Here is a 15,412-nt window from a genome sequence, read left to right as displayed (position 1 = left end):
GCGAGAAGCCTTGGCAAAATGTCCCCTACAACCATTCCTCTACCGCAGGTTTTTAGACGACATTTTTGGCATCTGGCCCCTTGAACCCTCCAAATTTCCAGAATTCATTTCCATTCTCAATAATTATCACCCCCCATCACTGTCAAATACACAATAAATGCATCACACATCAACTTCCTAGATACTACAGTTTTCTTTGGCCCTGTTTTCTTGTCTGTACCAACATCTCCTGTCCGTCTGTCCCTCCTGGTGAGGGATCCTCCTCCCCTCCTCACCCTGAGGTTTCTCCCATTTTTCCCTGTTCAAGGTTTTCTATGGAGTTTCTCCTCAGTCGATGTGAGGGTCTGAGGGCAGAGGATGTTGTTATGATGCCATGAAGCCTGGAGACAAACTGGTGGGGAAAACAGGCCACAAAGAAACCTGCCTTGCCTCCAACACCATGTACAAAACACTACAGACTAAAGTTTACTTCAACCCTACAGACACACATGCACTACTCCATAAATCCAATTATCATCCAAAACACACATTCAAAGGAATCATCAAGTCACAACTCATCCGTTTCTTTCGTATCTGCACCAACATCCAGGATTTCCATTTTCACAGTCTACGCCCCAGAGGCTACGCCAAACGTTTCCTCCGCACCATTAAAAACACCACATTGGCCTCTCTCGCTCCCACTCGCTCTCCCCCGCTTTCCCCGTCCTGCCAACCCCTTCTCCTACCCCAGGTCCTTGAGCTTGGGCCTCCGATAAGTCCCTCCCCCTTTTCCCACCAGACCACTGGCCTACACGGCATCATTAAGCATAACTGTTGCAGACTACAGGCCCCAACACCTGGCTTTCTACACCACCACATCATTTCAGCCTACAGAAAACATGAGAGCCTCCAGTCCATCCTCGTTAGATCCCAGTTCACGGACCATAGACCCACACCCCCATCTCAATACAGCCACCACTACAAGAACAGGAAATTGATCCACAACCCACATCGCAACACCACATTCCCCACCTTAGGCTCCTTTTCTATCTCCACCACCGACGTAGTCTACATTATCACATGCACACTTTGCAACAAACCCTACGTAGGAGAAACAAAACATTGTACTCACACCTGCCTTTCACAACACTTGCGTAACATTGGAGAAGGTCGACTCACCACCCCCGAGTACCACACTTCCAACTACACCCCCCACCCATCTTATCATAACCGTTCTAGAAAGCAACGACCGTTGGAAGATTTGGATCCACAGGCTAGGGTTAGGGTTAGGGTAAGGGTAAGGGTTAGGGTTAGGGTTAGGGTTAACCCTTACCCTAACCCTAACCCTAACCCTTACCCTTACCCTAACCCTTACCCTAACCCTAACCCTTACCCTAACCCTAACCCTAACCCTAGCCTGTGGGTAAGGGTTAGGGTAAGGGTAAGGGTTAGGGTTAACCCTAACCCTTACCCTAACCCTAACCCTAACCCTTACCCTTACCCTAACCCTTACCCTAACCCTAACCCTAACCCTTACCCTAACCCTAACCCTAACCCTAACCCTTACCCTAACCCTAACCCTTACCCTAACCCTAACCCTTACCCTAACCCTAACCCTTACCCTTACCCTAACCCTAACCCTTACCCTAACCCTAACCCTTACCCTAACCCTTACCCTAACCCTAACCCTAACCCTTACCCTAACCCTAACCCTTACCCTAACCCTAACCCTTACCCTAACCCTAACCCTAACCCTTACCCTAACCCTAACCCTTACCCTAACCCTAACCCTAACCCTTACCCTAACCCTAACCCTTACCCTAACCCTAACCCTTACCCTAACCCTAACCCTTACCCTAACCCTAACCCTAACCCTTACCCTAACCCTAACCCTAACCCTTACCCTAACCCTAACCCTTACCCTAACCCTAACCCTTACCCTAACCCTAACCCTAACCCTAGTCTGTCCAAAAAGTTTTTTCTCGCCCCCCCCCCTTTCCCACTCTCCCCAATATTTGGAATTTTAGGAACAGAAGCAAGAGACCCTTTTTATTTATTTTTATAGCACATTTTTTAATTTGTACTTTTTTAAGCACTTACCTCTTCTGCCTCTGTATTTAGGTCCAAATATATCCCCTTATCTCACCCAATTTTCTTTTTTTTACTAATTCTCTTTCCACTTTTTATGTTCCGTCTCAACGACTTTTCTATCTATACCGTTTTAGACTCATAATTTGAGCAACTCTTTTACATGGTCTTATTACAATATTTTATATTCCTCTTAAGACGATGGATTTACACATCTAATTATTTTTTTTATCTTCTGATCTATTTATTTAGTACCTCTACCCCTTACCTAAACTTTATGCACCTCCCTGTGGTGATCCGCATGGCCATAACCATGACGGGACCCAGCCCCACCCCATTTTTAATTCCCCACTAAATTGAGTACAAACGTTACCGGGAGCCGTACCTTCTGTGGAATATTTTCTTCGGCAGGTCTCTCTCTTTACTCTGTCATGGTGTCCTGCCTGGGGATTGAACCCTGGTCCCTGGTAGGAAGGACCACACGTCCCACTACACCATACATCTTTGCAGATCAAGAGGCCAGTGCACATGAGTTTAACACAACCCTATAACCCCAACCCCACCCCTCCGTCACACAGATGTTTGAAGTCTGTCGAAAATGCCGTGTGGCAGGATGTCTTAGCATATTTTATTTTTAACTTTAAATGGACTTTGGGAGGGTTTGTGTGTCAGTAACAGCAGTTTCTTACAGTGGTGGAAGGAATCTACAGCAGTCATTGAACACCATCACACCAAACCCTGAAGTGTAAAGCTGGCGATGAGGGCGTGCCTGTGGTGTAGTCTGTCCGGAACATCGCGTTAGCTTAGCATTTGTCACGACTGCGTCTAAGGTTCAAATTCATCATGGTGGTGTTCGTATGCCAAGATTTGCCTTGGACTTTCTCTCCTGCAATAATCCAAAATTCTACTTTAAAACAATCCAAAATTCTACTTTAAAGCTTTTTACTGAGGGAGCAACAGCAATGCTAACTTCCTGTTTGACTATAAAAATACGCAATTCCCTTGGTCCTCTGCACACGAGAGGCAAATACTGATTTGATTGCAGTTTGGTATTCAAGGACGATCTGAAGTTGAACTTTATATGGCATAAAAGTGATATTTAAACTAGTTCTATAGAAAGGTCATCAGTGGAGATGCTTGGTTTGGCAAGTTAACTGGGAATGCTAGGCTAAAACCCTCGACCCTGAGGCTGCAGCAGCTTCAGACAAGTCACATGACTCGTCTGCCTCATTTATACACTTTAAATAAATAGGAATTTAATGAATTACCCAAGATAAATGGTACCCTGATGAATGGATAACGACCATCAGAGGCCGTAGGTGCTCAAAAGCAAGAGCGTTCCACATCAGCAGAGCGTGTGTTGCTGAGTGAGGACAACAGACAGATTTTCAAGTGTGTTCTTTTTAATAAATAAATTATAAATTCAAGGTGTTTTCCAGAACATGATACACTTGTACAACAATCGTCCCCTACAAATAGGTGCGTTCCTTTCATCTGGGCGGAGGTTGAAGGCCAAAGACAAATTTAAAACATCTGCTTACTAAATGACTAAAACTGTAAACAGTAGAATCTCACTTTTCAAGAACACCTTTGTGGTTCACATTTTGGTCAAGTTTCCTTTTCATGTTAAAAAGGGGTCCAGCTGTGGTGACCGCCCACATCCTGCTTCCTGTGACCTGGATTCTCAGCTCGGCGCCAATTGAAATGCCCTGACAGACATCTAAATGGGACTTGAGTCAAACGGTAAAAAGCAGCTGATGAACACACGGTTAGCTACGGCACATGAGCCTGACGCCCATCAAAGGCACACCCACAGCACCTGTGCTTCCTCAGCCGCTCCCACCTGAACGAGGAGCAGCGCTTGAGCGTGGCTGCTTCTGAACACGCCTACAATTAAAAATGCCACGCTGACACTGGTCTGACGTAACAGGAGGTCTGCTAGCTTGCAGAGAGTGACATGAGGGGATTGATGCCACTCAATGGGTTTCCCTTCCAAGGCAGCTAGCCTGGCTGCGTGGCATGTTGCTAAAGGAAGGCAGAACTCACGCAACCAGGAAGTGGGAAGTAAGGTTTGGGGAAGATTTCACTTCCCCTTAAAGACTCGATGAGAACAAACAGGCAACATGGTCGCCCAAGAGCACCTGTCAGACAGGTGCAAGCATCCTGCTTTCCAATTTACACCAAACCAACTGAAGCACAGAAGGTCAATATTTAGCTAACCAGAAGGCTACAGTTACCTGAGCTACACAAAACTTAGCCAGATGACCAAGTCAAATTTGCGAAGTCCAGTATAGTATTGTCATAGCGATCACGCGCTTTAGCTCCTGACAGTAAAACCTCCATTGTCACTTTTTTAGTATCAGAGCAGCGCCATTTCTCATCTTTCACTGTCAGGATGTTCAGAGTTGGACGGGCGTTTCCTGTGTCCTCCATCTTTGAGGCTGGACCTTTCCCACTCCCCAGCCGCTCTCGTTTAGCCTCACGACGTTTGGGAGTCGGCTTCTTCATCCTGGCTACTGAGGGCCGTGTAGGGGGGTCGACTGACCAGCTGATGTTCAGATGAATGTCAGACATGTCGGGACTTTTGGCTGGCCATCGTCGCGCTGTCACACAGTGCAAACAGAACCAACAGCTGATCCCTCAACACCTTTTCTCATCATTGTGCCAAGTGGCAGAAGGCATCTGAAAGCTACGGCGCCGCATCGCGTGGACAGAGAAGGTCAGGTTGATCGGGGTGCTCGATGAGCCTTCCTCCTCCTGTTGCGACGGGCAACGAGAGAATTAACCAGAATGATCGGTGCGGGAGGTCCTGAGTGAGCGGTCAGGTCATGCTTGTACATGGCCACACGTTGTGTGAGCTCATGAATGGCGAGCTTTGGCTTTACTGCTCAAACTCTGTACAATGTGAGTTGGACCTTCAGGTCAGAAACCTCACCTGTAGCCCGCCACTGCCTCGCTGGTGCAGTCCTCGTGTCCTTTATCAGAACAGAGGCTGATTCATCAGCAAAATAGGACTCTCACAAATCTACTGTTGCAGACAGACTCTCCCTCCTAGCTAACAGAGGCAGCGCTAGCTGGCGTTAGCTCCAGGAGGCTGTGCTCAGTCGCTAGCAGTTCCTCCCTGCTGGCACCAGTGAATACTGAACTGGTAACAGACCAGTGGCGAGAGTGGCATCGATCCTCTCATCTCACGCGGGAAGGTGGAACTTCCTTCACTGTTTAAGTCGATGGAGGGAATTTGGTTGCTGTGCCGGGTGGGGGGGTGACACCACACCACAGTAGCACATTGATTTCAAAGTCCACCAAGGACACACCACTGAGACAGAAACAACTGAGCAGATGAAATAACCCTGATCTAGTCAATCCTCCCTTGGAGTACTTGAACACACCACCGAGGCCACTGGCACTTGATATTTGGAAGATTTATGGCCTCAGTTTCACTTCCATACAACTGACAGTCCTTGGTGTCCTTTTAAAAATGCAAACGATCAAAGGCAGGGGTGTCAGAGTCTGAGAGGTGGGCCGCCCCTCGCACAAGGATGAAGACGGCGCCGGTCCGTCACCTGTTCAGGCCAGCAGGCCTAACAACTTCCTGTCATTCACATCGCAGCTCTACATGACGTCCTGTCCACCACCGACTGTCCTTCTCCTCCGTTCACTGACCCTCCCATCATGTCAGGAGCCCCCCGGAGGTCCGCCCCACACTCTGAAAACCCCTGATCTAAGGCATAAAACAAAGTATAAAAAGGAGAGGGTATAAAGCTAAAACCAGAGACATTCAGTTTGCTCTCTCAAAGAAAAAACTTAAATAATTGCATAACTTAAGCGTGTGATTAAGTCAGTACACGGCACGTAGCGTGTCCTGTGTAGGAGTGCACATACATCGTGTTGGTTACATGGTAGCGTATTGAGGTAACTTCTTCGTACGTAGAGGGAGCACAGGTGAGGGAGCACTTGACCTGTGATTGGCTCTGACAGAAAGCCACATGCATTGTCGAGGTGTTCGTGTGTGTCCCTTTGTTTCTCTCATTCAAGTTTTACAAAGTTGCTCAAATCAAGCATTGCGAATACTGGATGAAGTACGTGATGGTCAGGTACCACGGGATCCCGGCCTGCTCCTCAGCCTCCAGGTGCCCCTCAGGGCAACAGCTCTTGCAGCGTTGCATCATCGAGTTCATTGACTGCAACAATGTGGTCCAGATGCTGCAGGTACCGGTCTGGGTCTCGCATGAAATGTGGGATTCTGGTCCGGGGAAACACTGCGAAGTGCCGCAGCTTTTCCACGTCTTCATAAGACACCTGCAGAGGTGAGTTCTGTCAGTGGAAACACACCTACCACACACACACACCTACGACAGACACACCCCTACGACAGACACACACCTCCGACAGACACACACACCCCTACGACACACACGCACCTGCCACACACACACACCTACCACACACACACCTACCACACACACACACACCTACGACAGACACACACACCTACGACACACACACCTACGACAGACACACACACCTACGACACACACCTACGACAGACACACACACCTACGACAGACACACACCTACGACAGACACCTACGACAGACACACACACCCCTACGACAGACACACACACCTACGACAGACACACCCCTACGACAGACACACACCTCCGACAGACACACACACCCCTACGACACACACGCACCTGCCACACACACACACCTACCACACACACACCTACCACACACACACACCTACGACAGACACACACACCTACGACACACACACCTACGACAGACACACACACCTACGACACACACCTACGACAGACACACACACCTACGACAGACACACACCTACGACAGACACCTACGACAGACACACACACCCCTACGACAGACACACACACCCCTACGACAGACACACACACCTACGACAGACACACACACCTACGACAGACACACACACCTACGACAGACACCTACGACAGACACCTACGACAGACACACACACCCCTACGACAGACACACACACCCCTACGACACACACGCACCTGCCACACACACACACCTACGACACACACACACACACACCTACCACACACACACCTACAACAGACACACACACCTACGACAGACACACACACCTACGACACACACACACACCTACGACACACACACACCTACGACAGACACACACACCTACGACAGACACACACACCTACGACACACACACACACCTACGACACACACACACCTACGACACACACACACCTACGACACACACACACCTACGACACACACACACCTACGACAGACACACACCTCTCTCTCTCTCCCCCTCTCTATGTCTCTCTCTCTCCCCCTCTCTATGTCTCTCCCTCTCTCTATGTCTCTCCCTCCTCTCTGTCCCTCTCCCTCCCCCCCTCTCTCTGTCCCTCTCCCTCCCTCTCTCTCCCTCCCCCCTCTCTATGTCTCTCTCTCTCCCTCTCCCTCCCCCCTCTCTATGTCTGTCTCTCTCCCTCCTCCCCCCTCTCTATGTCTGTCTCTCTCCCTCCTCCCCCCTCTCTATGTCTCTCTCTCTCCCTCTCCCCTCTCTATGTCTGTCTCTCTCCCTCCTTCCCCCTCTCTCTGTCCCTCTCCCTCCCTCTCTCTCTCCCTCCCCCCTCTCTCTGTCCCTCTCCCTCCCTCTCTCTCTCCCTCCCCCCTCTCTCTCCCCCTCTCTATGTCTCTCTCTCCCTCCCTCTCTATGTCTCTCTCTCCCTCCCCCCTCTGTCTCTCTCTCTCTCCCCCTCTCTCTGTCTCTCTCTCCCCCTCTCTATGTCTCTCCCTCCTCTGTCCCTCTCCCTCCCCCCCTCTATGTCTGTCTCTCTCCCTCCTTCCCCCTCTCTGTCCCTCTCTGTCCCTCTCTCTCTCCCTCCCCCCCTCTCTATGTCTGTCTCTCTCCCTCCTTCCCTACCCCTCTCTCCCCCTCTCTCTCCCTCCCTCTCTATGTCTCTCTCTCCCTCCCTCCCTCCCTCTCTATGTCTCTCTCTCTCTCCCCCTCTCTATGTCTCAACCCCTCCCTCTCTCTCTCTCCCGAGGCAGCACAGTTTACCCGCCAGAGTAACTCCCTTCTCGACCATGTTGTCTCGGTGTGATCGTCCAGTTTCAGCTGGACAGACAGTGATTTGTGGTGTGACACGTGTTGATGTGCTGACCTTTCCCAAGGACGTCAACATCTTGAAGTCAATGTTCCTTCGATGGCGAAGAATGCGGAGGATCCCGTCCAGGTAAACCTGGTCTTTACTGAAGCAGCCTGCAACAGGAACAAGGCAAGGCAGTTTTAATTGTAGAGCCCGTTTTCCCCTCCAGTTTGTCTCCAGGCTTCATGGCATCATAACAACATCCTCTGTCCTCAGAGCCTCACATCGACTGAGGAGAAACTCCATAGGAAACCTTGAACAGGGAAAGCCCAGGGCACCAACTTGAGCGGATCCTTGCAGCTTCATTCAGACATGACAAGAAGACACATTCATGAGGAGAGACGATGGGGGCTCACCGGGCCGCGAGGTGTCCGTCTGACCCCTCTTGGCTCGCAGGCAGTACTCCCAGCGGACATCCGGGTTCTGGACGAAACGTGCGATGTGGCTGAAGAGCTGGCTGAAGCTCATGCTGGTGGCGTGGTAAACTGTGTAGTAGAGCAGCGCCGCGCGCCACAGGTAAGGTTGTTTCCGTAGCAACACACTGTGCAGGCTGGCCAGACCCTCCTCGGTGGGGTTTGCCGGCTTGAGGCCAAACTGTTTCCTGCCCTCTGAGGAGGCCCACGGCTGTAGACTGTTGTTCACCCCGCGAAGATAGTGAGTTCCTGCACAGGACAACCAACACGAGGGACTCAGACCTCACCCCCCACCCCCACTGCTGCTCACTCTGCTGGAATGGTTTGGGTTGAAATGAATGACATCATCATTTCACTCTGACTTCATAGTGCAACTCCTGATGAATGAGTGACTACAGCAGGCAGGAAGCTGCTGGACAAGAACCAGTGATCTGTGGTCCTGGGTGTGACAGTGATGGCACTTCCAGTCAGAGAGGTGTCTGATGGATGGATGAGGAGTGGATGGAGGAGTGGATGGAGGAGTGGATGAGGAGTGATGAGTGGATGGATGGATGAGGAGTGGATGAATGGATGAGGAGTGGATGGAGGAGTGGATGGAGGAGTGGATGAGGAGTGATGAGTGGATGGATGGATGAGGAGTGGATGGATGGATGAGGAGTGGATGGATGGATGAGGAGTGGATGAGGAGTGGATGGAGGAGTGATGAGTGGATGGATGGATGAGGAGTGGATGGATGAATGGATGAGGAGTGGATGAAGAGTGGATGGAGGAGTGATGAGTGGATGGATGGATGAGGAGTGGATGAGGAGTGGATGGAGGAGTGATGAGTGGATGGATGGATGAGGAGTGGATGGATGGATGAATGAGGAGTGGATGGAGGAGTGATGAGTGGATGGATGGATGAGGAGTGGATGGATGAATGGATGAGGAGTGGATGGATGAGGAGTGGATGGATGGATGGATGAGGAGTGGATGGATGGATGAGGAGTGGATGGATGAATGGATGAGGAGTGGATGGAGGAATGATGAGTGGATGGATGGATGGATGGATGAGGAGTGGATGGATGGATGAGGAGTGGATGGATGAATGAGGAGTGGATGGATGGATGAGGAGTGGATGGATGGATGAGGAGTGGATGGATGGATGAGGAGTGGATGGATGAATGAGGATTGGATGGATGGATGAGGAGTGGATGGATGGATGAGGAGTGGATGGATGGATGAGGAGTGGATGGATGGATGAGGAGTGGATGGATGAATGAGGATTGGATGGATGGATGAGGAGTGGATGGATGGATGAGGAGTGGATGGATGGATGAGGAGTGGATGGATGGATGAGGATTGGATGGATGGATGAATGAGGATTGGATGGATGGATGAGGAGTGGATGGATGAATGAGGATTGGATGGATGGATGAGGAGTGGATGGATGGATGAATGAGGATTGGATGGATGGATGAGGAGTGGATGGATGAATGAGGATTGGATGGATGGATGAGGAGTGGATGGATGGATGAATGAGGATTGGATGGATGGATGAGGAGTGGATGGATGGATGAGGAGTGGATGGATGGATGAGGAGTGGATGGATGGATGAGGAGTGGATGGATGGATGAGGAGTGGATGGATGATTTCTGGGTAGGTGGGTGTGTATTAGAGATCCAAACTTGTATATCTGACAGAGAACCTTGTGTGTGTGTCACCTATTTCATGTCTCAGCATCCCCTCCAGCCAGTGCTGCCGAGCTCCAGCCAGGTTGATGGTCAGAGTGGGACGGCAGCTCTCCACCACCATCACTGCTTGAGACAGCAGCTCATCAGAGAGACGCACCACCACCTGGAGACACACACACACACACACACACACACACACACACGGTTGCTCTGGTAGCCTTGTATTTGTACTCAGCCACTCGTCATGTGTGTGCCCTGCAGGTCTAAACATGCGGTAATGAAACACGTTGAAGGAAGCAGCTGATCGGCGTTGCTCAGGGCGCCGCTGGAACCTATATGTCACTCTGCTTCTTTTACTGGTTTCCTCCCAGAAACACAACAAAGGAATATTTCACTTTACATTCACATTTCTATATCCTACCATTGCCTTTTATCTTAAACATTTTATTGATTAGTAACAAGTCCGCTTCACCAGGAAGACGCAGCACAACTTTGATACACTTGTGAAAAAAAAAGCGTTCCGAATAAAGAAACAAGAGTTATTTGACACGCCTGTAACTCCTCGCCAACGTCAGACCGAGGCAGCGTGACTTCCTGCCGCCCTGCTGGGCTGGTGACGTCCTTGGTAACATGTGTTTTCTGCCTGGGTCCAGCTGGTGGCGCTCACCTCCCCCACGCAGCCTTCCTTCTGCAGGTACTTCCTCACGGCGGCCCACACCTGACTCTTGGGCAGCACGCTCCCACCTGTCACCTGCTCAAAGTTCTCATAGGAGCCAAACTTCTTCAGGACACACTCCATGATTCCCACAGCCTGCAATCAGACAGAAGCGTCATCATCACCGTCATCATCATCACCACGGCAACTCACAGGTTCAGCCTCCGATTCTTCACTCTCCCTGACCTGCTCCAGGAAGAGGCCGGAGCCCTCGCTGTACTTGTCCAGCACGCTCCTGGGCTCAGGCTGCGTGTACTCAAACTGGGGCTCGTACGTGTAGTCTGACTGGAAGAAGGCCTGCTTCTCCCGCTCCAGGTTCAGAGGTCTGAGAGCCACAAGCAGACAAGGCCTGGAGGGCGGAGGCAACGTGCTGCCTCCCACCCCCTTAGCGATGTGCGGCAGGGACGTGGCAGGCCGCATCTGACCCCTGCCGGCCCGCAGCCCCGCCGAGTAATTGACTGAGCAGGTGCTCTCACTGCGGCGCATCCAGCCCCCCACGCCCAGGCTGGGGCTGGTCAGGCTGCGAGCTGGCGGCGATGGTGCAGCTGAGCCACAGCGCCAAGGTGGCTGCACGATCCGCCTGTCCACCATCTGCTCCTGGGAGCCCCGCAGGCGTTGGGGTGTCATGTCCAGGCTGAGGGGACGGTGGAGCGGGACTCTGGGTCCGATACTGCCCTTTGATAAGGACCTCCTCTCCACCACCTGGCCGCCACTTGTCTGAGCCACAAGTCCATTGTAGGACGGCCTCCCCTGCACGGCGGCACTGCTGCTCCTGGTCTGGGGTCTGGGCTTCACCGGCGGACTGATGTTGGTTTGGCGAGCTCCGCTGCCTGGTTTTAAGGGGTCCCTGCTGCTTTCATGCTCAGCCTGATCCATGAGGACGTCGCCAGAGTCCAACACCATCACCAAAGCCTGGTCCCCCACCTCAGTCCGCCCTGGCGCTGTGGGAAGAGTCGGGTACAAAGAGTTGATGGCTGATGGGGGGGGGAGAGAATGTCAGCAGACGTGTCCCTCGGTGGTCCAGACAGAGAACCAGACGCTCCTGCGACCCGGCCGGGCGTCCAGCTAACGCTCCCTCGCAACCGAGGCACGAGCAGCTCGTCTTTCTCAACGGACGCCAACAGCTGCCAGGGACGGACCCGCTCCCCGCTCACCTCTCCTGGTGCTCTCACTCGGACTTCTGCGAGGCCTCAGCCGCGGCACTCACTCATCGCGACTGCGGCTCCACACTCACGGAGCAGCGGAGCGGGGAGCACTGGCCGGCGGGTAGCGGTTCAGAAGGAGCGGGGCCTGAGGCGCTCGCCCGGGCCGGCCAGGAAGCGGCGGTGGTGTTGGAAGATATGACGTAACACGCTAACCTCCATGTGACTAACGCCCCGTTTACGTAGTGACGTAAAGCCTCGAGGGATCGTATGTTGAGACTGGAGACATTTCTGTCCATTTTCAATTCAACTCGGAATACAAAAGAATACCAACAAAACAATGGACGTCATCCGTGAATTCGTTTGCGATGGTGACGGATGCAGTCAGCAGCTTCTGCTGTGGGACGCTTGATGAACACATGGAGACCCAAAGACATCGCGAGAGGAGCTCTCCTCGGAGGGGAGGCTCCTCCTCGGAGGGGAGGCCTGTTTCCAGTGGCAACCATCCCGCTGATGCAGAGGGCGGGGCGTCAGAACTTCATTCATTCACAGTGAAAACAGGGAGCCTTGATTTTCTCAGGCGAATGGAAAACGACGCGCGTCCCTACGCGTCATCGAAGCTGCTGAGGTCCCAGCATGGAATGAGGAGCAGATCGCTGTGATCCTCCACAGCCAGACGCGGGTTCTGCTCCCTGGGAGGCGGGTTGAAGCTCCTCCAGGGTTCTGATCGAGTTGGTCCCCGTGGACACGTCAGGTGAAGCTGAGAGGGACCCCACGTTGCTCTCCACCACCATCATCGTCATCTTACTGATGCGGGTGTCAGTCGAGTTTCACTCTTCAACCCCTCCTCCTGTGACGTCTCTCACGTCAGGGGCGTCATTTCTTCTTATTGTAGTGAGGGGGCGGGGTTGCGGGCCCTTAAGAGCTGGGATGAATTCAGAGGATTTCACAACTGTGTGTGGTACTGAGTAACAAATACAAAAATACGGGGTTTTCTGCTTCTTGTTCAGTTTTATTCCCCAAAGGAAGTTTGGGCTGAAGAGTCTGAGGGCAGCAGCTGAAACACAGATGGCACAGAAAATGGCAGTCATTACTTTTCTTTGACGATGAGAAGTAAAGGGTTTGTTAGTGACAGTCTTTTTTCTTTCATGTCAGACATCCAGTCAAACTGAAGAAATTAAGAGAGGGGGGAGAGGGGGAGGGGGTACAGAGGGGGAGAGAGAAAGGAGGGGGGAGAGAGAGGGTGGGGGTCCAGACAATTAAAACTTGTTTGGTTTAGAAAACAGTTAACAACAACAAAACCCAGTTCTGGACAAGGCCACGCCCATTTCCCTGTTTACGCTCTGAAATCAGATGCAGGGGCAGATAAGGAGGCCACACCCCTTCGTGCGGTCATAACAAAGGGACAGCCCAGCGTTTCTCCACTTCCTGCGTTTGGCCAGTTAACGCTGCTGTGGAGCTAAATCCTTGTAACGGAGTCAAGATCCTGGCTCCTGATCACCCCTGACCATGAACCAGCTGTTCTGGATCAGGGCTGTGTTATGAATTATTGTTTTCATTTGTTGATGGAAGGCACTTTGAGTTACATGGAATGTATAAATAAAGTTTGATTGATAGTTGGTTTGAGCTTGAGGCTCTAAGTCAGGGTTCCCCAATTAGATTTCACCAAGGGCCAAATTCTGACCTGGGCACCAAGCCGAGGGCCGCAGCACCTGTGGGGCACGCGGCGGCAGGGAGGGGGCGCCACCACACCCCCACAACAGTGACATTTGGCTCCTGCATTTTTGAAATCAGTGAGCAGCGTGGAAGAGCACTCGGCAGCTGAAACCTCCACTCTTCTTGTAGCAGTCATGTGACACCACCTGTTTTAGCAGCTCCACTTCTCTTGGTTTTCTCATCGTGATTTAAAACTTCACCAACCCTTCCAATAGCAAACGTTTTAATTAACTCTGAACCAAGGAACGGTTTCTTCGGCTTGGCCAGGTTCCAGGCTGCACACAGCGATGCAACTGTTGCACTCCCTTGTGCAGAAGTGAATTTGCTGATTGGAGCCACACAATTGTTGTCTTCTTTTATGAGCCGTTTTATTTCCTCTTTTCTCTGTGCTGTTGTTGGAGGAAACTGAGCTTCCAAATCGCCGTGCAACTTGGTGAAGTGTCGGTGGAGATTTTCCCTTTTACAGACGGCAACAGTCCTCGGGCAGATTAAACAGGTTGGCTTTGCATTGGCACGGCCCGGCAAAATAAACCAGAATGCGTCAGTCCATTCTGGTCTGGACTGAGGGTTTTCCTGGTCGACTTGTGGTTTTTTAATGCTGGACATGATCACCACTCAGTCACTGTTGCTGTGTTCTCCTTTCGTTCCTGTCTGTCTGCATCATGAAGATCACAAATTACCTAATCACATGCGCAGGTCAGGTGGAAAGTGGGGATGAGGTGTATTCTGGGGTTCAGACCCACGTGGAGATGAATGCTGGGGGGGGGGGGGGGGGGGGGCTGTGATAATGTTATTTCTTACAATTTGTAAGATGTTTATGTGAATTTGAAGCAGGGAATCTTATGGGGTTTTTTTTCCAATTTTTTTTCCCCCCAAAAAATCCTTTTTGCTCACAATTAGGTGTGGGCCAGTCTGCGTCCTTGCGGCCCGCGGGCCACCCATTGGGGAACCCTGATCTAAGTTATCTACATCTCTGTGGACGGTCACGTTCAGGCTGCAGCGTGCAGGTGGCAGGATGAAGCGCCTGAAGCAAACCAAACAGCATGTCGTCGTCTACGTCTTCAATATGTCACACTGGCAGTTTTCTTCACAGGGGAAGAGAGAGACACGTGTTGGTAGAAGTGAATACAAGGGCCCTGCTGGCAGGAACTGATGAGTTGAAGCCAGAAAAACGATCCGTGGTTGGTGCATATTGAACGGCTGGAACAGTTTTTCAAAGCTAACGCCATAGATCAAGTCAGGTCAGTTCTATTAGTGTGTCACCAAACCCCAACCAAAGTTCTGTCCTGACTCTGTCCAAGTAGAGCAGGTCCAGCACCTCCCTCCTTCAATGAACCTCCACCCAACAATTCTCCATCAGCAGCACATCCTGCAACAGCAGCCACCAGAACCTTCCTTTACCAGCAGGAAGGTGGAGCAGATCCAGGATCAGTGGGGACGGAGAGAGAGCAGGGGAGCAGGACAGAGACAAAGACAGAGAATGGAGGAGGACAGAGAGACAGAAGGAA

At 51.5% G+C, this 15,412-nt stretch overlaps 1 protein-coding gene across 1 annotated transcript; it reads right to left on the bottom strand.

The window, feature by feature from the left end:
• Positions 1-3,459: 3,459 nt before the first annotated feature.
• kiaa0895l lies at positions 3,460-12,895 on the bottom strand. Its single transcript, XM_086224020.1, has 6 exons — positions 11,233-12,895; positions 10,999-11,142; positions 10,362-10,494; positions 8,602-8,907; positions 8,261-8,358; positions 3,460-6,366 (listed from the first exon to the last, which is right to left on the bottom strand). The coding sequence occupies exons 1-6, from the start codon at positions 11,947-11,949 to the stop codon at positions 6,205-6,207; spliced, it is 1,560 nt and encodes a 519-aa protein (XP_086080146.1). The 5' UTR covers positions 11,950-12,895; the 3' UTR covers positions 3,460-6,204.
• Between the last annotated feature and the right edge of the window lie 2,517 nt (positions 12,896-15,412).

The sequence above is a fragment of the Aulostomus chinensis genome, chromosome 2 (genome assembly GCF_037954235.1).
Source record: "Aulostomus chinensis isolate RoL2024-O1b breed Wild chromosome 2, RoL_Achi_v1.0, whole genome shotgun sequence".
Lineage (NCBI taxonomy): Eukaryota > Metazoa > Chordata > Actinopteri > Syngnathiformes > Aulostomidae > Aulostomus > Aulostomus chinensis.
The sequence above is the reverse complement of the archived record's forward strand: the minus strand, read 5'-3'. Positions and strand labels throughout refer to the sequence as shown.

Coding starts and splice junctions, on each gene's coding strand:
- kiaa0895l (XM_086224020.1), bottom strand. CDS start 11,949: ATGGTGTTGGACTCTGGCGACGTCCTCATGGATCAGGCTGAGCATGAA. Junction 8,908..10,361: donor GATGCTGAGACATGAAATAG/GTGACACACACA, acceptor TGTCCTGTGCAG/GAACTCACTATCTTCGCGGG. Junction 8,359..8,601: donor GACGGACACCTCGCGGCCCG/GTGAGCCCCCAT, acceptor TTCCTGTTGCAG/GCTGCTTCAGTAAAGACCAG.